General features: G+C 37.8%; 1 protein-coding gene across 5 annotated transcripts in view; it reads left to right on the top strand.

Annotated features, from left to right (window-relative positions):
- Window positions 1–23,719, top strand: part of gdpd5b (glycerophosphodiester phosphodiesterase domain containing 5b) — a 69,602-nt gene that overhangs the window by 15,841 nt on the left and 30,042 nt on the right. For all 5 annotated transcript variants that reach the window (XR_010906740.1, XR_010906739.1, XM_067450501.1 and 2 more), the window contains one exon: window positions 13,098–13,272. Coding sequence is in view for 3 of the 5 variants with exons in the window: in XM_067450501.1 (XP_067306602.1) it covers window positions 13,156–13,272 (117 nt within the window). In the remaining 2 variants the exon portion in view is untranslated. The remainder of the gene's footprint in view (window positions 1–13,097; window positions 13,273–23,719) is intronic.

The raw sequence follows: 23,719 nt of genomic DNA, 5'->3' as shown, positions 1-23,719 counted from the left end.
AACTATATTTAACTCTGATCTATTACAGTGTCTTCGATCAATCAGAACAAGGTCTTCCTTTAGATACTCCTGGCTCATCATTCTGCTGACTGGATTTTTTTTTGTCCACTGAAGATGTCCTCTCCCTGTCCTGTGAGACATGACGAAAGCTATTTGCTTGAACTCTCCGCCCAAGAGGACAGAGTGATCAGTGAGTGAGAAATGAACAAGGAAACTCATCGGACATGTGACCCAGTTCATATACCCTCACCAATTCTTGAGCGGTTTATCATGATTATGATAGCTGTCATGGTGTGACAGTCTATTTAATGATAGGAAATGAGGGACTTGCTTATTTGTTTTTGATTGCCATGTGTCCATAGACCAGCCTTTGATTTAATTAGCTTATTTCCATTTTCTAAAATATATACACGTTAAACTCTACAATGAATATAAGGAATAAATGGATGTGTCATATAAGGGATCAGGTACAGTCAGATGGTTTATCTTGTTAATCTTATCTGTACTTGATTAGCTTCGAGTCAGCATGAAACAGAAGTTGGGATAGTCTTTTCTCCCCTCTTATGATGTGAAACAACTTCTCAAACAAGTAAAAAATGTAGGGCGGGTCATGATTTTGTTCTTCGGGAATTGATTGGATCGTTGGATCTTTGTGGTTTACTATTGCTGCGATCTCAAGTGAGTGACTGGTTTTCCTCCCATAGTCCAATGCAACGTACTGTAGAAAACAATTTGCTGGCTTAGCTACTGAAAATAGTAAAATTTCAGCATGATACAATAAAGTGGCATTGGTGTTTATGTTGTCAACGGAAAATTGTGTTATACAATTTAGCTGTAATTCAAAAAAATGTGCTAAATTTTGAATGATTGGAATAAAGTATTCCAAAGATCTGTGTAATTAATCAAAATTCTTATTTTTTAATATATGGAAACATTAAGTCCCATTTTTGTGCATAGCAAATTAGTAAATATGTTAATTTTGACCTGCACTAGCAATTTGCATAATGAATAAACATGTCAGAAATAAAGCATTTGATCTGGAATGTACCGTAGCCTCTTTCTTACCCCTATTTTACGGTACTCAAAAATTGGACCAGGCCATATCACATTATGACTTTGTCACAGGTCCATTGTTTTCTTGACAGTATGACAAATTATGATCTCTCCTATCTAATACTGTTTGATTGTGGTCACATTTATGTTTTTTGCCAGTGTAGATTGCAATCCTCCTCTTGCATTCTCTTCGGGCTCATTTCATACCCGATGTGAGGTAATGACTTGGGATTTATTTGTCATTTGTGTCACTTTAACAGTGGTCCAAAGTTGTAACAGCCACATATTTTGCTGTCACATAAACATTTCCCATTGCAATATTTGTGTCATGAGCTGCCCTAAAAAGGTATAACACTGCATTAATACGAAGTCGTAATGTTGTTTTATGTTGGCATTTTGGACCCCCTGAATGAACAGATTTCCACATCAGCATTTGCCACGCTCATTAGCATTCTGAGCGAGCTGTGCTCTGTGGAGTTGGCACATCTATCTCCACAACAAAATCCTCCAACAAAAATGATTGATGAATTGAAGCAATCAAACATTAGTCTGGATGCCAGCCGCCCACAACACTTGAGCTCGGACAGTTCGGTCTGGACTTGATCCATCCATAGAGGAGTAATTTTGCCCGAACAGAAAACTGTTCGGACCAATGCAGTTGTCAGGGCGGGCTTTAGACGATGATGGACAGATGTTAAACAGTAACGTAATCATCATGGTATACCACATCATCAAAGGCGCTTGGGTTGAATTTGTTCTAAACCTAGAACTTGTTCGTATATGCATTCACCTTCACTATTTCTCTCAGAAATGATGATTGTGTTGGAAAGTACTCTGAGTATCCTTAAAGGGGGGGGGGGGGGGGGGAATACTGTTTCATGCATACTGAACTTTTTACACTGTTAAAGACTTGGATTCCCATCCTAAACATAGACAAAGTTTCAAAAACTAATGTTGGACGTTTGATGGAGTATTTCTTTGTCAAAAATACATCCGGTTTCTCACAAGTTTCTGAGAGTTTTTTTCGTGTATGGTTCGGCTTGACGTTAATAGAGCTGAAGGTCCTTGTATGGGTCGTACGGGCTCTTCTCCCGGAAGGGTGCGCATTCAAATGCGCTAACGGTTAACTTACTCCATTGTTGTTCTATGTATAACGTTACACTAGTCTGACGTGCAAAACCATTTTGCTTGCTACTGCTAAGGTTTAGTCGCATACAATAGTCCATAAACCGAATCATGTCCTCATAAACTGCGAGTAAAGACACACAAATGTTGACAGTAAAATACAGTACATACCAAAGAGACGGACGTCCTGCTGTTGCTGCTTCTCCTGTTCAATTTATTTCAGCCTCCGAATTTGATTCTGGATCATATATCTATTAGCTGAGCTCGATAGCCATGGCTTAGTCAATTTGTTAAATAAATAAACATTTTTGAGAACTGAAGTATGATTATTTTGCAGCGGGTGAGTTGTAAACATAACACTGACTATTTTGAGGGGCTTCTACATTACTTGCTAAATATATTTTTAAATCAGTACTCTACTGTCAAACTGTAACATTACTGTAAACAACATATTTACGTGCTACCTAGTTCAGTTTGTGATTCAAAGTTAAGAAGCTATCATTGTAAAATCATTGTTATTATGGATGTTATAGATGTGTTAGCTGTCACTGAGCTGCGCAGTAAAACAGCCAATCAGAGCAGAACTCTGCACTAATATTCATGACCCTTCCAAATAAGGCAAAAACAGAGCATTACATCCTAGAGACAATTTCTAGGGTTGTAAATGGACCTGTAAAACCGTATCTGGACAATTGTTGACCTTAAATAAGCCACATATACCTTCTAGTGATGTTTGAGCTGTTTGATATTAGGATTTTGTTGAAAATGTTCCACTACGGCACCGTCACACCCCCCCTGCATAAAATGTATGAATGAAACACACCTATTTTGTTAACCATTTCCTTAATTTAAAGACAATTGCCCAATGTTGGGCACCAGATATGCTGGTTGTTAAATATTTTTGTGGTTTAAAATGCTATAATGTGTTACAGGTTTAATGTTTTATCACCTTGTCTTTTTTGCAAAACATTTGGTCTTATTATGTGTTTGGAAATTGGATGAATTTCAATCCCTTAAGGGAAGTTTTATCTGGTCCTTGAGAAATAAGGTTGTTCTGAAAGTCAAAGCCAAATAAAACTTTTTGATAGGCAAATGTAGGATACATTGCACAACCACATAAGTTGTATGCATCCTTTTCGGTTAGTTCAATAGGCTCAGTTTCTCAAACAATATTCTAAGGAACAACCTCCACCACTCTAAATATTATTTCAAGTCCAGCCGCACCAGCTCTGCTGGTCCTTCTCCACTCAGACCCTGTCTGTGTTTATTTAGGTGTGCTGTGGAAGAGGTCAAGTCCGAACTGTTTGTGGTCTTTGTAAATTCCAATCTGAAGTGTTTAAAAAGGGGCTGTGAGCGTCTAATCTGTGAGGTCACATTCACTCCCTCATTGTAAGGGAGTATTTTAACTCAGGCTTTGTGCAAGGTATTTGGCAGTTTTGAGCAAACAGATGGTAACTGGAATATCGAGAGGAGGGAGGGGGGGGGGGGGGGGGGGTTGCTGACACAGCATTGGAACACTTCCATTTAGGAGGGAGACAGACATAAACAACCTGCTAATATGAGTCAGGCCATGGCAGAGCCTGTATCATCTTTATCACCACCCCTCCATTTAGTAAAAACAACATGTTTTAGACTAGATTCATGATTTAGATTAGTGAGATGCTACCTTTCTGTAACATTTTTTGGTTATTCAGACCCAATCAGTATCAGACACAAATGGTCTGTGGATATTAAGTTGTAAATAGTACAAAATATTTCCTTTAAGCATCGGTTACTCTGAGCATCTGAACTGGAACAAATTGCTCCTTAAAGAATAATTTACCTGATACACGTAAAGAAAAGCTTAAAGCAATTTGTCTCCTCCTGTGGAAAAATGCAACACCTTTGCCCTGTAACTCGATCAGATTGGACATTTTACCCCTGAATAAAAACCAAATATCTGCAACCTTTCCCTAAGGCAGAGGTGATTGTTATCATTTTCTGCAATTGTCTCCTCACTTGTCAAGGACTGATGGCGGTAATTTGTAGTGCATCAGTTTGAGGAGCCCTTGATTGCCTGCGGTTATTTTGAATGTCTCACCAAATTGACCGTGATACAGTGACATCTTAAAAAGGACTCCAGGGCTTGATTAGTTTGACACCAGGCTGTAAACGGTTTAACCTGCTTGTCTTTTCTCAGTGTGACCAGGGGCCCATTTCAATAAGGAGGTTCAACCAAATCTGAGTTAACTTGATCTCCAAGTTGACTTGCCCTGAGATGGGAAACTCTGAATTTTGGGTTTCAGAACGGCTGAATTGGGTTAGAGTCAGCCTACTCAGAGTTGATTGAAAACTCTGAATATGAAAAGGCCTGATTAATGGAGCTCCGCAAATACGATTCACCATGGCAACAGTACTAGATAAAAAGACATCTGCGTGCTTCCGTATCAATATATTTTGATGATAAATGATAACATACCTGCACGTTTAATTCTTAATTAGATTAATTAAGTTTAATTGTCATGGTTCCCATGGGCAAAAAGGGAGAAAAAGAATGTGACAGCAGCTAAAATTTAAGTATAAAAAAGTGCAGTAATTCAATCAGGTAAAGCTTTATGCATTAAAGTTTCATAGGTGTAGGTTCCCTTTCGAAGGGAACTCACACTGCGACCCAGGATCCTTTGGGAATGCCTCAGCGTGACAGGTGTCTGAAACTACTATCGAATCACAGCATTCTTATTGACCAGCGAGAGCCCATGATGTCATCAACATGCAACCCGGAAGTGTGTGTATATATATATATATATATATATATATATATATATATATATATACAGTGGTGGAAGGAGTAACAAAATATTCTACTCAAGTAAAAGTACTGTTACTATAATGAAATTTTACTTTTACTAAAATTTACTCAAGTAAAAGTAAAAAGTAGCTCATTTAAAATGTACTCAGAGTAAAAGTTACTTAGTTACTTTTTTAACAGTGGGGGTGGGGGACTCTACCCTGTAGGGTTGTGATAGAATGAGATTTTCACGATATGACAACTATCTCAGAAAACATCAATTAAACATTTACTGTACCTATTATTAAATGATGGTTATTATCACTAGTTAAAATGATGTTAAATGAATGAAAAAGATTGTTTTTATTTTTATTTGGTTGAACAAATGCTTTACTATAACAAACTTAAAACCATTTGTTTATTTTGTTTATTAAAATTTCAATAAAACATGTCTAATAAACTAAATTCAATAAATTATTATGAATTCAATTAACAACTTATTTTTATCATTAATTTGTAAAAATGTTTAAGAATAAAATATGTAGTAGAAGGAGCAGCTCATTCACAGAGAGAGAACAAGCAGATCATATATTCATATAGCAATGTTTTGTGCTTTAATATTCCCAGACCATGTCGCGATTTGATTTATTTCTAAGGCCTACAGCTCTACATTCGAGTTTTTCGTTCATCCACCAGTTTGCGTGTATTACGCCAATTCTACGTTATAAAGTAAAGTTAATGTTCATGACTGGATTCCGGGATTCCCTTTGCGTCACAGAAATCAATCGGCCTAAGTTATAAACATACCTTTATTTGCACAGAGGGATGTGTGCCCGAACATGTTCTATGTGTTTCTTCATTTGCATCCACATTTTGTGCACATTTGATATCCTCCAGGACAACACCACATTATTTTTTTTTATATCCAAAGTATTTCCATACTAGCCAGGGGTTCATGACGGTGTTTTGCTTTCACCTGGTTCTGCGTCACTGACGTCTGTCTTGTTCGTCTCCATCTGATATTTGCGCGCTTGTTCTCTCCCGCGCCCCGCGCCCTCTATTCAATATTAGTCATTTCCGGATCTCGTTTTTTTCCCCTCCCCTCTTTGCAATAATGATTTATTTTTACTCAGTAACGGATGTGGTTTAAAATGTAGCGAAGTACAATACTTTAATCAAAATGTACTTAAGTATATATATATATATTGAATCATTGTCATTATTTAGCTCGTGATTAATCACAACTTAATTGCAAATTTTTATCAGTTCTAAATGTACCTTAAAAGTTCAAATTAATATTTTTCACGTTTTTAATACTCTAATCAACATGGGTATATGGACAAATATGCATGCTTTATGCAAATGCACGTTTATTATTAGTGAAAAGTAGACGTGTATCAAATTATCAAATGTGTTCATGTTTCTTAAGCCTAAGCTTAAAAATTCAGAATAAGCAATGATTTCTTTCATTTTAAGAATATACATAAAGGGAATTTTTACACTGGCAGTTTATTAAAAACTTAGTAGTTCATGTGAAAGTTGTCATCCGAACCTGGGAGTGCACCAGGGTACGGAACTCGAGACCGAGTCCTGGAAGAGGTGCTCTGAGCTCAGTTGAACTCGAACTCTGCCGCGATTAACGTGAACAGTGTGAGAACATATACTTGTTTCTTCAGAGCATCGGGAGCGCTCTTGTTCAGAAAAGTAACCTGCATATTTGTTTTAGCCCATTGCGATGTATAGTTTAATAAAACACATGTACTGTGTAAGTGGTGATGGTGTTAATGATGTACCTCAGATATGAGCGAGAGCGAGCTTGCAGTGTATTCGCGCATTGCGCATGCAATCTTGTCCACTGTAGAGTCCCTTTACAAGCATGCAACAGAAGCCCCCTTCATCCAATATATTGACTGTTCTGTTTTCTCTCATACCCTGTGGGTTTGTGATTATATAAGAAGCACGCAACCAGGGTTCAACAGAATCAAGTAGTGTATATTGTTGTTACAAAAGATTTCTATTTTTAAAACATTTGCTTCTTTTTTTATTTTTATTTTTTTGACTTTTTATTCATCAAAGCATTATAAAAAAATATCACAGGTTATGAAAAAATATTAAACAGCAGAACTGTTTCCAACTTTGAAAATGAATCATCGTATTAGAATGATTTCTGAAGGATCATGTGACACTGAAGACTGGAGGAATGATACTGAAAATTCATCTTTTTGCATCACAGAAATAAATGATAATTTTAAGTATAATAAATTGAAAACCAATTATTTTAGATTGTAATATATCACAATATTAATTTTTTTTCCCTGTATTTTTGATCAAATAAATGCAGGCTTGATGAGCAGAAGAAACTTCTTTCAAAAACATTACAAATAGTAATGTCTGGCCTGTACTGTATATATGTGTGTGCAATCTCCATATGAAACCCTACAGATTAAGAATGGGATGTCATAGTTCATGTGCATGTAAAGGCAATATGTATATATATGTATGTCCTAGATATTTGACACCGGAGGACACGCACATGCTGTGTGTTTACTGCCTGGGAGAAGAGCATGCACAGTCAGTTCTTGAGGGAGCTGCCTATGCCCTTGGTAACGCTCTGTTCTCATCCTGCTCACTTTTCGAGGGAGGAGAGTCACAGAGAAATGACTGGTGGTGCGGGTCCTGCTTGTGCCGAGGCAGAGTGATGACATGCATCATGGGTTTCCCAGATGGAGCTCGCCGATCGTCTCGAGAGGGGTGTAATCCTCTAAGACGGTCCGGCCGCTAACGAGGCCCAGCAGCGAGTGCTCTTATGAATGAGCAAGAGATGGCTGGTGAGGGTTGTGAAAGTGAGAAAATAAATAAATCCTGAATCTTTATCCTGAAAATGTATGCGGAGCTGTTAGAGGTAATGGAATGCGCTGCAGACAGAATGCTATGGCAGTGCGTTAGGGGCGAGATCGCTCGCAGTTGGCTTGACGATAGATTTCTCTCCGGCCATAATCCTCCAGCTCCAGTGAGCCTTCCTTTCCTTCCCAATCTTCACATGGAGATTGAGAGGGCATGGAAGAGCCCATTTTCGGCCCATGTTGACCAACATCAGCAGGTTAACTTTGTTGATGTCGAGGGTATAACCTGAATATGGGTATGTTGCATCTGGATAGACATCAACACTGAGAGGTCCAACCCTGCCATCTAAGTCTCTCAAAACAATGTCATAGGTGCATAGGTCTGTTAAGCCTCCTTATAGCGCTTTGAAAGATTGGTGCTTTGTAGATCCTTGGACTGAATAGATAGATTCCCCTTGCTAGCAAGCGTTGTAAAGCGCTACACTGAGTGTTGCGCTCCAGGAAACCCATCTTGGAGATCCAATCTGAGTTAGTATCTGCCAGTTTCGCAGTCCCTCTGTCTTAATTTCTACCTAAATACGTACTTTTAATGATTGGGAAATTTACATCTTTGAGTAAAATTCCCTATGCAGAGTTCATGTTCATGTATTTGCCACACTGACCAACAAAAAGCTGCTTGAAAGTGACTTTTCTGTAAGCTGTGCATGCTTCATACATCACTACACTACTGACAATAAAAAATTGACCTTTTTTACCCACAAAAAGTTGCCAAAATTTCACTGAGGTGACCGCACTTAAGGCTCTTGAGACTGTCAATGAAACTGGCTCTTTTTGCCATGAAAGATTTTAACTCAACCTTTCCCTTCTAACGCTAATCTGAGTTTCAAACTGCTGAACCGTTTCCCTTAATGGAGACTGTTTTTCACCGGTTTCTGGCAGTAGGAAATGATGCAGCAAAAAGGAGAATATTGTTCCTAAACTCTCTCCCCCATGTCAGAGCCCTAAACATATGGTGCAAGAGTCAACTAGAGGTTTTATGGTTGAACAATTACAATTGCCCGATGTTGAGAGCTTAGCGTCTGTTGACAGAAACTAACTTTTGCTTACATTTTTTTGGGTGTATTTTTATGTATTGTACATTTGCACAAGTAAATATTTGGCTTTCTGTGATGTATTGAACATTGCTGAGGTGAATCCTGTTGATTTCAACATGCTATTATGCTAAATTTATTTAGATGGCTGATGCAGATGAAGATTTGTTCAAAATGCAATAATAACAGATCAGGAAAAATATCAGTCATGGAGCAAACCTAAACATCAGCTTTCAACAAAAGTGTTTATGAACTTTTAATTTTTCCCACAATTTATACTGTGTGTGTGTGTGCTTGTTTTTGTGAAATATCAGGACACAAATGTGTATAATGACATGGGTATATGAGCAGGTAATACAAGGAGAGGGTGAAATATGAGGACATCACCCATGTCCCCATTTTTCAAAATGCTTATAAATCATACAGAATTAGTTTTTTTGAGAAAGTAAAAATGCAGAATGTTTCCTGTGATGGGTAGGTTTAGGGGCAGGGGCAGTGTAGGGGGATAGAAAATATGGTTTGTACAGTATAAAAACCATTACACCTATGGAATGTCCCCACATTTCACAAAAACAAACACGAGTGTGTGTATGTATGTGAGTATAAATGAGTGATTATGAGAAAGTTGTGGGTATGACTTTTTATGTACTATCATAGTACATACATACTGTATTTTCCAGAATATAAGTCACTTTTTAAAATCATATTAAACATACTGTGACTTCTATTCCAAAGCACAGAATGTGCCTTATGGATTTTTGTCCCCCATTCTTAACAATGCAATTTTTACTACAACTTATGCTGCGTTCCAGGCAGGTTTTTTAGCCCGTAAGTTACGACTTCAAACCGCGACTCATGACTTTGTAGCGTTTCAGGCAAAGTCACGTCAAACTGCCTGAGCGCAAGGAATTGCGGTAGCTCGATGTAAACAAAGAATGGCGGACCGTACTGGGCTTACGCTCATATACAATAACTTCTATCGCCAAAGGTGTTTACTTCATGTTTATTTGAGGGGAATGGAGGAGAAAAATGGCTCATATGGCAAGAAAAGCTGTTATACCCTTTATTTTATGTTATTTGTATATTTGGAAATATATTTGGTATTAATTTTATTCTCGCAGACTGAAAACTTGCTAACGCTAGAAAAGCTGCTGATAATAACATTTGCTGATAAATAACATTAGACCAATACCTTATTTTAATCCACTATTTGGTTTTTAATGTACGACTTCCATAAACACTGCATCCGTAGGGGCTGCCATTGTTGTTTTGTGACGTCAGAGCTCGTATCTGGGAGTACATCAATCTAGTACAAAGTCACGGGTTTGACGGCTGTTCCAGTGCACTTTCACAGGTAGAAGGTTAGAAAAACACGGGTAAATGGGTGCCTGGAACGCGGCATTATAATCAGGTGCAACTTCTGGGAAACACAGACATCTTGCTTACCTTCTCCCTTTCACCTGATAATTAAGTGAACTGGCGGAGTTGATATATTTAAAGAGACAGCAGAGTTTTGCTCTTGCAGTGTGTCTTCACTGTGGTCTTGTGTAATAGCATGTTTTCCCTTTCTGAGGGATCTGTTGAGAGACAGAACAGCTGACGGCTGCATTTCATCTCCAGTTCATAACAACAGTGACTAATCCTAATTATTTTAACCTCCACGCTTGTTTATAGAGCCATCTAATTCTTGGATGATATTAATGAATACATAAAAAATGATTAAGTCTTATTTAGTATATATTAAATGGTTCATTCTAGATGTATCCTGGCACGGAAATATTAAACATATAAAACATGTTGATGTAAAAAGCCTTTCAGCCATTCTGGCATGACCAGATCGAATTAACCCTATAATTATCCCACCTGTTAGATTACTGTTCCCCTTCTAAATTTTTCACACACCCAGCAGTAAATACAGGAGATGCTTAATTATTCAGCAGTTCTCTAAAATGGTTTCTCTTCTCTGTATGGGAGTGCAAGAATAATTGCCTTCTTTTCAATGAACTAACACTGACAGCTAATTTACATCAATGAACACGAGATAAGCATTTGAAGCTCATTTTGGGTATGAAGAAGTTATATTTGTAATATAACACAACCGTTAAAAATCATACTTCAGTCTGCCTTGAACAAGCTGAGTTTATAACTTTACCTATTTGACTCCAAGGACATGGATCGTTTTGCTCATGCAAATTAGCTGATGCTAGTTACAGCATTGCCCCTAACTTTCATCGTAGTTCATTGTGATCTCTAAAGATGTTTCCTGTAATGTTCAGTTAACCTATAAAAAAGTATTTGCTATTATTTTCCGTGTTTATTTGCATTATTTCTGAAGTGTATTGAGGGTTCATGATCATTCACCTGAGATCTTGGTGACGCAACTAACTCCCATTGCTCTGTTGGGTCCTCTAATTACCGGATACGCCTCCTACCAATGCAGTGCACATGAAAGGCTGCTGGTGGTCTCTATTCTCTGCCTGATATTCCTGATTACTGTTTGGGTGAACTTTGCAATGAATCATTTAGCAGCTAAGCAGAGGAGGTACTCAGTTATGATAGTCATGGTTATAAATATTGTGGCCCTCATTAGAGGCAGCCTAGCAATTCCTTCTGATCAACTTTATTTCTTTATAGATCAGTCATATTTCACTTTTTAAAAATGTGCAGTACAGTATAGATTTTCTACAACTTTGGGCTTGATCAAGACTACCACAAAACCAGTAATATTTTTTGGTTTTATACAATATACAATTTAAAGGGTACATAACACAGCCATACTCAAAAACATTTTTTTTCTCCTAAAACTTGTTTGAATCCTGAAGGAATGTATTTGACACAGAAGTAAACACTACAATATTACATATAAAAATACGAATTGTAAAATTTGATTTCATGCTGTCTTTAACAGTGTAAATAAGTCATGAAATGGCATTAAAATAATAGTTGTCTATTTTAAAATATATTGAAATGTAATTTATTACTGTGATGCAAAGCTGAATTTTCAGCATCATTACTCTAGTTTTCAGTGTCACATGATCATTCAGAAATCATACTAAAATATGATTTTGTGCAATGTTGAAAACAGCTGCTTAATACTTTTGCATAAACGTGAAATTTATGTTCAGAATTCTTCTGTTGGAACAAGAGCTGCACAAAAGAACAGCATTTGTTTTAAAGAGACAATTTTATGCATATTTGCTAAAGGAAATCTTTCAAAAATATAAATCTTACAGACCCCAAACTTTTGCAGTGTACAGTAAACAGTTTCTTAAACATAAGACGTTTAAGCAGATGATCTAAAAATGAACACATTGAAAGTACTTCTCTGTTAGCTTTTCCACAGTGCTTGGATTTGTATAAATGAAAAAGCTGTCTCATTAGATGACAGTGTTTTGGCTGATGCCAGTGCTTCACAGGCTTCCCTGATAAGGGTTCCAGAGGCTTAGCACCTCGCTCAGAGACTGATAAGCTGTGGAAAATCTCTGGGCTGAAGCTGCAAGAATGTGAATTTATTCTCTTGGGTAATTCAGTGATGATTACTTAGGGCACAGCGCCAATTTGGTGCCTGACCCACATGAACAGTTGCTGAGGGTCCACTACAGAAAGATCCGCAGACAGAAAGTAGTCAGAAAGAAGTCTCTTATGCACACTAAGGCTTCATTTATTTAATCAAAAATACAGCAAAAATAAATATTGTAAAATATTATTTCAATTTAAAATGAAAGCTTTCTTGTTTAATTATTATAAAATGTGATGGCAAAGATGAAATTTCCATGAATATGAAACATTTCATATTATCTGTTAAAGTTGTGCTGCTTAATATTTTAGTGGAAACCTGTTTTTTAGGTTTCTTTGATGAATAGAAAGTTTGAAGCATGTTTTCGAAATAAAATCTTTTGTAACAGTATAAATGTCTTTTAGTTAATTCTTGCTGAGTAAAAGGAAAAAAAAAAACATCTTACTGACCTCAAACGTTATAACTAGATTTCAACATCATTAATAAGCACAAATTGACGGTCAGTTTTAAGAATTCTGCTTCTACAGTATTTAGAGGACCTGGAATGGCATTGATCAGTGACAATGTTGGAAATAGACTCTCAGTTCTCCACTCCTCCCCTCATATGATTTATGGATGTGTCAGCCATTTGAGGTGTCACATGCTTCTAATGCTAATCTACTGTTTGCTTAATGCAGTGCTCTGTGTGTGTCTTCCTGCAGGGTCCTTGGCGGTCAGTGGGATGATAGTGAGGTGGGTTGGAGTCTGGATTGAAGGAGCATGGTGAAGCACCAACCGTTACAGGTCTATGAGAGACAGCTGTGTTTGTCATGTCTAACCGGAATATACGGCTGTCGCTGGAAACGCTACCAGCGGTCACATGATGACACCACCAAGGTGAGTTATTCTGTCTCCAAGCCATCTGGCTGTGACTTGAAGACTTTATTAAAGCTCAAATCCCACAACCAAAATTCATTTTAGCAAGTTCATCGCACATATGTTGTTTGACCTTTGTTTTGATGTGGTGAAGTGTTTCGGAACAGATTTCGACATGTGCACAAGCAGTGTTTAAAGTCTCAGGTTGTTCCAAACCTGTATGAGTGTCTTTCTTTTGTTGAACACAAAGGAAGATATTTTGAAAAATGTTTTGGGACACCATTGACTTCCATTGTATTTTCTTGCCTTTTTTATTATTATTAGTATTTATTTATTATTATTATTTTTATTTTTATTTTTTTCTTCTCTTCTTTCTTGGATTTTAATTGAATGCTGTAATTGTATTGAACATCATCCTGCCCAGGGACCGCAGATGCAAATTAGCTATCTTAGCTAACTCTGGCACAACATTTATGTTGTGTATGGTCCCTGTAAAATAAAATAAAATAAAATAAAATAAAATAAAATAAAATAAAATAAAATAAAATAAAATAAAATAAAATAAAATAAAATAAAATAAAATAAAATAAAATAAAGCGGCCTGGTTACAAACTTTCTTCAAAATATCTTCCTTTGTGTTTAGCAGAACAAAGAAATTCATACAGGTTTGGAACAACTTGAGGGTGAGGAAATTACAGAATTTTCGTTTTTGGTTGAACTATCCCTTTAAGAAATGTTCTCACTGCCCCAACAAAACGTCAACAATTCAAACAAGTTAACCCATTTTTTTCTGATTTTGCTTCATTTCATTCTATTAGTACTTAACTCAAAACATATAGTCTTTTTAACCAATTCCTTTAAAAGAACCAACCCAAAATAGTCACGAATCAGACTACACTGATCGTGACGTTTGTTGTTGTGTGGTGTCCAGAAAACTGCTTTGATTCGTAATGTTTATGCAACAACCTACAACATATGCAGATTGTTTTCAAACTGTAATAGGTTAACTGGGACTGGAAATGAATAAGGTCACGATGAGTCATAGTTTCCAAGAAAACATTTTTAAGAAGATCAAAGTTTAGATTAGTCAAGGGTCACTGTGCAGTACAGGGTCAGGTCAGAAATTCATTGACCGATAGCAAACTGTGTTCCCTTGTGTTCTTTATCTGTCACCGAGACAAGTGTGACGCTTCTATCTTTGTTTTGTGCATAGACAGATGATGTAATGATGATGTGTCAATATGAGAACACAAGCTTAAGAAACTCTAAGAAACAATAAGAGGTCAGCCATTTAAAAAAAACTAGTGATAGTGAACGAACATTTGCTTTGTAAAATAATACATAATGTGAAATAACCAGACTAATGAGCCTTAAAGGGGGGTTTCCGTCAATCTCATGTCAATCTTGAGTACCTATAGAGTAGTATTGCATCCTTCATATCGCCGAAAAGTCTTTAGTTTTATAATATTTATAAAAGAAATATGGGCTGTACAGAGTCTTTCCGGAAAAAAACGAGCGCCTGGAGGCGTATCGTGTGGGCGGAGCTAAAGAATGACAAGCGCACAAAGCGGTGACGTCCTCAAGCGTGGAGAAACTCATGGCTATCGAGCTCAGCTAATACAGATAATGATCCAGAATCATTCGGAGGCTGAAATAAATTGAACAGGAGAAACAGCAACAGCAGGACGTCCGTCTCTGTGGTATGTACTGTATTTAGTGGCCTGTCAACATTTATGTGTCTTTACTCGCAGTTTATGAGGACATGATTCGGTTTAGGGATTGTTGTATGCAACTAAACCTTAGCAGTAGCAAGCAAAACGGTTTTGCACGTCAGACTAGTGTAACGTTATACATAGAACAACAATAGAGTCCGTAAACGCATTTGAATGACGAAGCACGCGTTCGTGTCGTTTACTGATGTTTACTCACGCAACGAGCCAACAGCATAGACATTTGAAGCAGTTTTACTCACCGGCTGCTTCCAAAGCAGGACCGAACCTTTATCGCTGGGACCGCTCCGTCAAAAACACACTTCTTTGGTATGATTTGGTAAAGTCCTGACAGCAGTGAACGGTGGAGATCCACTTTTGCGACGCGACTGAAGCGATGTTGTGAAGCTTCCCGTCATTTCTGCGTTCAAATCGGTTCAAATGCAGCGCTGCCTTCCCGGAATGCTGTGCTGAAGCGTTGAAGTCACCCATAGGAATAAAGTGGAGCGCCGCGCCTGGATCGACTGGATCTGCATCTGAACGAGTGTTTATGGGCGTGCATTTCCCCTCTCGCTCTAGTCACGCCCGGGCGCACCCTACCGGGAGAAGAGCCCGTACGGCCCATACAAGGACCTTCCGATCTATTAACGTCAACCCCGAGCCATACTAAAAAAAAACTCTCCGAAACTTGTTAGAAACCGGAAGGAGTATTTATAACACAGAATTACTCCATCAAACGTCCAACATTAGTTTTTGAAACTTTGTCTATGTTTAGGATGGGGATCCAAGTCTTTAACAGTGTAAAAAGCTCAGTATGCATGAAACAGCATTTCAACCCCCTTTAAGATTCAGACCAAGAACGATAACTATAAAGATAACTGTATTAGCATCCACACCAACAGACAACATTTTTTGTGTTTAAAGGTGCCCTAGAATGAAAAATTGAATTAACCTTGCCATGGTGAAATAATAAGAGTTCAGTACATGGACATCACATACTGTGAGTCTCAAACATCATTGCCTCCTACTTCTTATGTAAATCTCGTGAATCCATAACGCAGGGGGGGAAAAAGTGCTTCTTAACATAAACCCAACCGTAACGCAAACATTGGGGATCATTTATATGCACGCCCCCAACATTTGCATCTGTCCAAACATGTGCATTGTCAGGCGTAAATGGGAGCGAATCATCAAAACAAGCTGCTCACATGGACACACTTCATGTTCCAGGCTGTTCAGGAGACTTGTCTACCCTTCCCACAGATAAAAAATGTCAACAGTCATGGTTGATGTTTATAATCCGATACCACAACAATTTAATTCAAGATCGTTCGTTTGTTCAGCGCATTTCAAGCAAGCTTCGCTCAGCATCTTAAACTGAAGAAAGGGGCAACTATATTCCTACAAGCAGTAAGTAGCGATTTATCCACTTATTGACTGTTTAAACAATTTCTGATTAAATCGAAAGTTTCTTAGAGAGACAGCATTGTCTAGGTGACGCAAGATGCTATTGTACGTAACAACAGGAAACACCAAGTACCATACAAAACTAAACGGTGTGTATAATGACAAAGGTTAATATTATTTTGTATTACAAAATACAACTTTAGATACTTTGCTTAGATCGTTCACTCGATCCTTCTAGCATACGTCACCTTTTTTCCACCATATAAGTTAAAACGATCATTTGACAAGGCTATTCATTTTGTAAAAATATAAGTTATATATTTATATTTTTGAGAACTGAAGTATGGTGTTTTTGCCTATTTGTATTTCAGATTAGGCTACATCACAGTCACTGCATAACATTAGCCTACATTATGACTAATGTTATATAAATATGCAATATCGTTGACGAAAAAAAGTCTAAAATGTAGGCTGAATGACACACTTTAAGCAGAACATCTCAAATGGAGATTGATAAAATGAATCTTACTTGTTTATTGGTGTTTTCAGATCACCCGTGCGCGAGAGAGAGTTTGCGTGCATATGGTTGCCAGATTGTACATGTTTAGGTATAACACTGGATATCATATAGGTTTTTTTTCACAGAAAAGCTCTGTTTGGGGAATGTATGACTGAAATCTGGCAACCGCACGAACGAGACAAGTAAGCTGCAATATCTCAGTCTCCATTTGAGATGTTTTGCTTAAAGTGTGTCATTTAGTCTGTCTCTGTTCTGTCAGGACGGTTAAACTGCTGTGAGCTGCTGAAATAAGCCAATCAGAGCAGAGTTCAACATTAATATTCATGACCCTTCCAAATAATGCAAAAACAGAGCATTACATCCTAGTAGGGACAATTTATAGGGTTGTAAATGGACCTGTAAAACTGTATCTGGACAATTTTTGCCCTTAAATAAGCCACATACCCTATATGTAGATATCAGAGAACAATTTAACATATTGTTTCAACTCATTCTAGGGCACCTTTAAGCGCATTCTTGTCTGTCACTTTAAATGCTTGAGCTCATCACAGCTGGATGGATTCTGAATGGCTGTCAGTGTTTTTATCGTTCATCAGCTGGATACAGTCACTCTAAAAGTGATATTGTTTCTCTGTGCCATTTCGTTACATTTGTTCAGAGAACTATATCTTTACCGTTATCTTATAGTTATTGTCCTTGGTGTGAACAGGCCTTTATTCAGAAAAAATAACAGATGGAGCCTTTCATAAGACTTACTGATTTTAATGTATTTAGCAAGAAAATATTAGTCATAGAGGATAAAAACATTTAATTAGGAATCACATTAATCATAATCTTTTTATTTGGCGGTCTTTTGATTCGGGTTTGCTTACATTTGCTTCAATAGAGTCAAGTATAAGTAAGTAACGTAACGATCTGTCTCTTATGCGTCAGAGCACTTTTTGCCTTGGATACCGCTTCCATGAAGTTAATTAAAGGACATGCGCTGGGCATCAGGGGAATTGTGATGTTATATATGTGTGTTAAAAGAACTGCCTCTAGACTGCCAACAAATGGTATTACCTCGTTGTCTAATGCAGTGAGCGAGGCCAAGAATCCATGAGGGTGCTTTAGTAAAAGAAGACTTTAATCAAAACATTGCAGTTCTGTATAACTTCTACATTAGCGGAATAGGCACGGCTTTAAGGGAACATGTGCCCTTTCATGTTGTATGCACCCTTTAATTTACCACAGTAAGTGTTAAGCTAATAAACATTCTCTAGTTTGTTTCCTTTTCCATGATGTCTCCAAGGACTTTCAATAGCTCAAAAACACACAAGTGTTAGTGGAAAACCCATAACCCTGTCCTTTCATGCATTTATTTTTTTACATTTTTTATTAAGCAAATCAAACATCCAGAACTCTCTGGAGGCGCATTTATTAAATGTTTGCTTTCCTTCAGAGAGAGTTTTGCCTTTGAGCATTACTGTTTTCAGATGTGTACTCTATAAAGGTCCCTGTGGGAGAAGAGAGTTGGGACACAATTGCTTGTCAGAGAATCGGGCTGTAAGATGAGACGGGAGCAAAAGGAGAAGACTTTGTGTTGAAAAATCGGTGACACAGATTTTGACCGTGGTCATGTTGCTGAGAGAAGCAGGAGAGATTGTTGTCAGAGAAACCGAGATAAAGTTGTCTTATCAGTACAGATGCGTTTCGATAGGGAAAGGAGGAGCATCAAACGGCACCAGAGAAACTATATTTTGTCTAAGGAATCTTTCTGTGAGTTTGATAATCATTCGCAAACTTAATGTCCTATTAAGTACACTGTAAAATATGCAAACTTCATGTCCTATTACATATACTGTAATATATACGGTAATGTACTGGTAATTTTGGTTGCCATTTACAAAAGTACTGTAAGTCAATAACTATATTTGTACTGTAAAAACCAAGCGGCAGCCTCCCGCAATCTCAATACGGAAGTAATGTAAACTGCAATTCATCGACTGGCCACTAGGGACAGGCTCCAGAAGGGAGCAGAATCTCATTGAGCCCCTTAAAATTCCCAAATTTACAGCAGAAAAAAAACATGTTTACAGGCTGGTACAAATTGTGGTTTTGGCCTATATATTATAGGCCAAAATTAGCCTATTATATGGCTAATTTTGACCTTCATGACAACTGTGAGGGGGGTGCATTTTTTTTTATAACTCATTTGTTTCCGTTATATAAAGCCTTAAACTTCTGCATAATTAAGGGCGTGGTTACAGGTGGATAGCCATTTATCCTCCGTCTATAGTCATTGCGTCACCTCAGCTCCACCCACATTCCGCCTTTTTGCCCATTTTCTGTTATCCGGGAGTGACACGCGATGACTCGCTTGCAAGATGGCGACGGCTAGCTCGCCCCTACTTTAAAGGTGTGTTCGACATCGGCTGCGGCTGGATGCATGCGATCAGCGAGAGTAGCCGAGTGCAGACGGGGAGGAGCTGCAAACGGAGACGTGAAGTCGGACACTTTCTGCTTCCCGTGGTGACGCTTGCACTGCGTTTGCAAACTTTATCACAGCTGAAGTTAAATAAATGCAATATTTCTCAAATACACAGATGTTTCAAATTATATTTTCATCCAATACTTTATATACTGCTTAATAAAGCGTCTATTTGGACAAGATTAAAGTTTAACATATAAACCTACACTATCAATGAAGTGGTGTCAACGGTGTTAGAATAAACACGAAACGCACGTGATCACTGTCATACGGCGAATCGGCCAATCGTGGATCAGCTGTGTCATCATCAGAGCTTGGGCAGCCTCCTGCATTCCCCCTTGAGAATCTGCAGCGGCTGCATCAGCCGGCTGCTCTCGAATCGCTCTCGCGGTACTTTGTTGACATACGTCACGTGCCGTCGGCGCTGTCTCAAGTCGGAAAAAATTTCTAACCGGCATGCACTGCTTCAAGTCAGCCGCCGATCGGTCTGCGCATCGCTAGGTGAAGTCGAAAAAGCCTTAAGCTTCAGAACGGCTTATCGGAATCCTATAGGTGACGTCAAGGACACTACGTCCATATTTTTTTTTACAGTCTATGGTAAAAACACAGCACACTGCTATATACATAGCTGTAAAAAACGGTGTTACAGTGTTACTGTAAAATTACAGTAGAAATAGTTAATAATATGTAACTGGGTCTTACTTAATCAGTATTATGACTGATTCCATCAAATAATGCAGGACGAATTCCAGTGGATCTGACTTTTTAAGTTGTTTTTTTTTTCCTGGTTGATAACAAAATGGGTGAAAGAATCCCATAGCCTTGCAATGAAGGACTTGGGACCTGTTATATATACACTGCTGGTAAATATTTAAAAAAAATCTTACAATCTAAAATTTTAGATAGGGGTAAGATTTTTAAAAATGTTTTAAAACAAGTCTCACCAAGTATACAAAATACAGCAAAAATAATTACAGCAAAAAACAATAATACTGTGAAATATTTTTACAATTTAAAATAAATGTTGTCTTTTGAATATTTTGATAAATGTTCATTGATATTAATATATAATTAATATTTGTTGTTGTCAGCTGAATTTGCAGCATTATTGAATAGAAAGTTCAAAAGAACAGCATTTATCTGAAATGGAAAGCTTTTGTAACATTATAAACATCTTTACTGTCACTTTTGACCAATTTACTGCATCTTTGCTGAAGTATAACCTTCATGGTAGGGGCATGAGCTTGCTTTTTAACTTAGAAAACCAGATGAAGATGTGCACCGTATATCTCCAATAAGTGTGTGCATTTGGATCAATGCCTAATACAATAAAATGAGCGAAAATGGAGCAGATATACATTTCCATTTTAAATCCACAAAAGGAGACTAAGCCACTTCCCTGGTTTCCTGTTGTTCTCTGGCTCTCAGATGCTTGTACTGTGCTGTCAGCGGTTTTAGCTCAGTCTTGACTGTCCATAGCGGGAGGCCTGACCCTGTCCACAAAACAGCCAGTTCAGCTGTCTGTAAGGGAGAGAGCGAGATAGAATGGTGTCAGTTCTCAATGAATGCAGCTAATGTAGTTTCCTGTCACTTTTAAATGAAACGGGAGATAATTTTTTATTCATACATAAGAATTTGACCTTTGTCCAATCTTGCCACAGTTGATCGCTTCAGAGCCCAGCTCTCACTGTCATATGACACACTAAACTCTGGGATGTGAGGTCTGGGATGATGCAAAGCACATCCATATTTCATGATTCCCGACTCAATCTGTGGAATCACTGAAGCAGTGAGATCCATGTGGCCTTTGAAACTCAGTACAAAAGCTTTGTGATTGAGTCCCATAACAGCATGGCGTACACGGATCTAATACGTATAATATGTAGTTCTGTTATTCTGAAGCTTGACTTGTGTCTGGGTTGTGTGTGCTGTGTGTGTTAGAGAGAGAGAGAGAGAGAGAGAGAGAGAGAGAGAGAGAGAGAGAGAGAGAGAGAGAGAGAGAGAGAGAGAGAGAGAGAGAGAAATGCGTGATTGTCTACTGTTTAAGCAGTAAACTGTACTCCACTGAAAAGAGATCCCTCCTCAGTAATAATTGAGAGTTTTTCCATTTACGCATCCCAACACAAAGGACACGTGAATAGAAGTGTCATTTTCTCCCGTGGGCCTCTGCATGGTCTGTACAAGCCAATATACACAAAAGCAGCAGTGTCCGGCATGTAGTGGATCAACTGTGATCAGTTACACTACCATTTAGTTACACTACAATTTTCAAGACACTAAAAAGTCTCTTATGCTCACCAAGGCTGCATTTATTTGATCACAAATATTGTGAAATATTACAAGGTAACATAACTTCTCTTTTTTAATATATTTGAAACTCTAATATATTCCTGATAGCAAAGCTGAATTTTCTGCATCATTACTCCTTTTTTCAGTGTCCCATGATCCTTTAGAAATAATATGGTGATTTGGTGCCCAAAAACATTTATTTTCAGGGTTAGTTGATAAACTGAAAGTTCAAAATACATATGTGAAATATTTTATAACATTATAAATGGCTTTGTCACTTTACAAAAAGAAAAGAAATGTACATGTATCGATGTGTTTGTGATTGTCTTATTGCCTTTAACAATACTGACAGAGTGTTGATTTTTACAATCATTATCTGTCAGTGTATATTTAATTTTATTCAAAGACATTTTTCCACTGCCTGCATCCTCTCAGATGCTGCCAAATCCCCTTTTTTAAAATCATTTTTAATCTGAGAGAGGTGGATGGCTCTAATCTTAGTGATTTGACAGTGAAGATCTCATAATGTGTGGCATACTACATTGTTAATTACATACTTAATTGTTTACTTTGCTTTCATTCATACAGCTCTCCTCAACTGAAATCACTGTCATTTTGGTTATATATTTAACAGTCTCTTTCATAACATATTTGAATATAGATAACCATATTTAACCACCAAACTAGACCGACAGTTGTATCCTTCTGTTGTGTGCCAGTGTTTGAGTGTTTAGCATAAAGTTCATTATGTTATGAAAAAAATACCTATCCAGTGATGTCCTGAAATATTTTTTTTAATTTGGAATACATTTCCTCAATATATCAATGTAACATTGTTAAACAATAATGTAATATAGTATAGTTTCCTTGATGTGACTTTAAAATAAAATGTATAGGCTTCAAAAATATATATATATTTTTTTTAACGAACTGGGACTTAAGTAAAAGTGTGGTTACTTATGCCAGCGATGACGTTTAACGAACTCAAACCAAATCAGGAAAAGTAAATGTGTAAAGAGTTCGTAGATAAGGAAGGAAGAGGACAAGGGGTCGGCTTGGACTGCTGACGTCTCTTTTATTTAATCACTCAAAATCAACAACGTGCACACTTCAGCGTGTGACTTTTCCTTTGCTCAGTTTCGGTTTCGCTTCCGGGTCGTTCCACTTCCGGGTTCCGGTAAGCTCAATGTCTCTGTGGGGGAACGTCAGCAGTCCGTCTCCCTCTTCCCTGCTTCCAATTCTGCCAGCGTTTTAAGCTCTCTCCACACCCATTACTGGAATCAGAAACAGGTGTTATCAATCTGCGTCCAACCCACTCACTTACCGCTCGTCCCGCGGCTCTCTCTCCCGCTGCAGACCTCGCTGAACCACGCCCCCCTTGCCACAAAATGTAAAAAGGGTGTTTGTTTGCATCTGATGCAAACCCTATCATCATCTGCCATAGATTACGTATAAATGTGATTTAAACCTAACTTAGAAATCTAGACACACCCTAGCGGCAGCAAATCTAATTTGCAGCGAGTGTCTTCTAGCAACTCTCCATAGACTTGTGAGCTGGAAAGACCAAACTCTAGTCAGGCCAATCACATCGTGTCTAGAGTCGGTGGGCGGGCTTAACATAATGGCGGCAGAGTTGCGGAGGTTCTGCGTGCTACTTGTAAACAAAGAAGCTGGCGAAAAGCAGACTCTGGAAGACTTGGAGTTAAACTTTTCTTTGAGAAAAGAACAAAGACCGGCACTGAAATCATTCTTAAGAATGGAAGATGTGTTTGGAGTTTTGCCAACTGGATACGGCGAAAGTTTAATTATCAAATAGCTCTGCTTCACGTTGCTCTGGTAGGAGTTTGAAAGACAACCGTTTATCACGCCTTTTGGACTGAGCCCTGCCAACATCTTGATGTGGGTTTGGCTTGTCAGGCTAACTTAAACCTGAAAAAAATTAACATACATGCTGCATTTTCTTCAATGTTATCTGATCAGTTAAATTTACAATTTCTGTTCATATTTTTATCAGCCAAGCTTTTGGTGCATCCCTAAAAAGACTCAAAAATGAAAACCCTGTAATCGTTTACT

Source organism: Pseudorasbora parva, chromosome 8 (genome assembly GCF_024679245.1).
Source record: "Pseudorasbora parva isolate DD20220531a chromosome 8, ASM2467924v1, whole genome shotgun sequence".
In the NCBI taxonomy this organism is placed as follows: domain Eukaryota; kingdom Metazoa; phylum Chordata; class Actinopteri; order Cypriniformes; family Gobionidae; genus Pseudorasbora; species Pseudorasbora parva.
The sequence above is the reverse complement of the archived record's forward strand: the minus strand, read 5'-3'. Positions and strand labels throughout refer to the sequence as shown.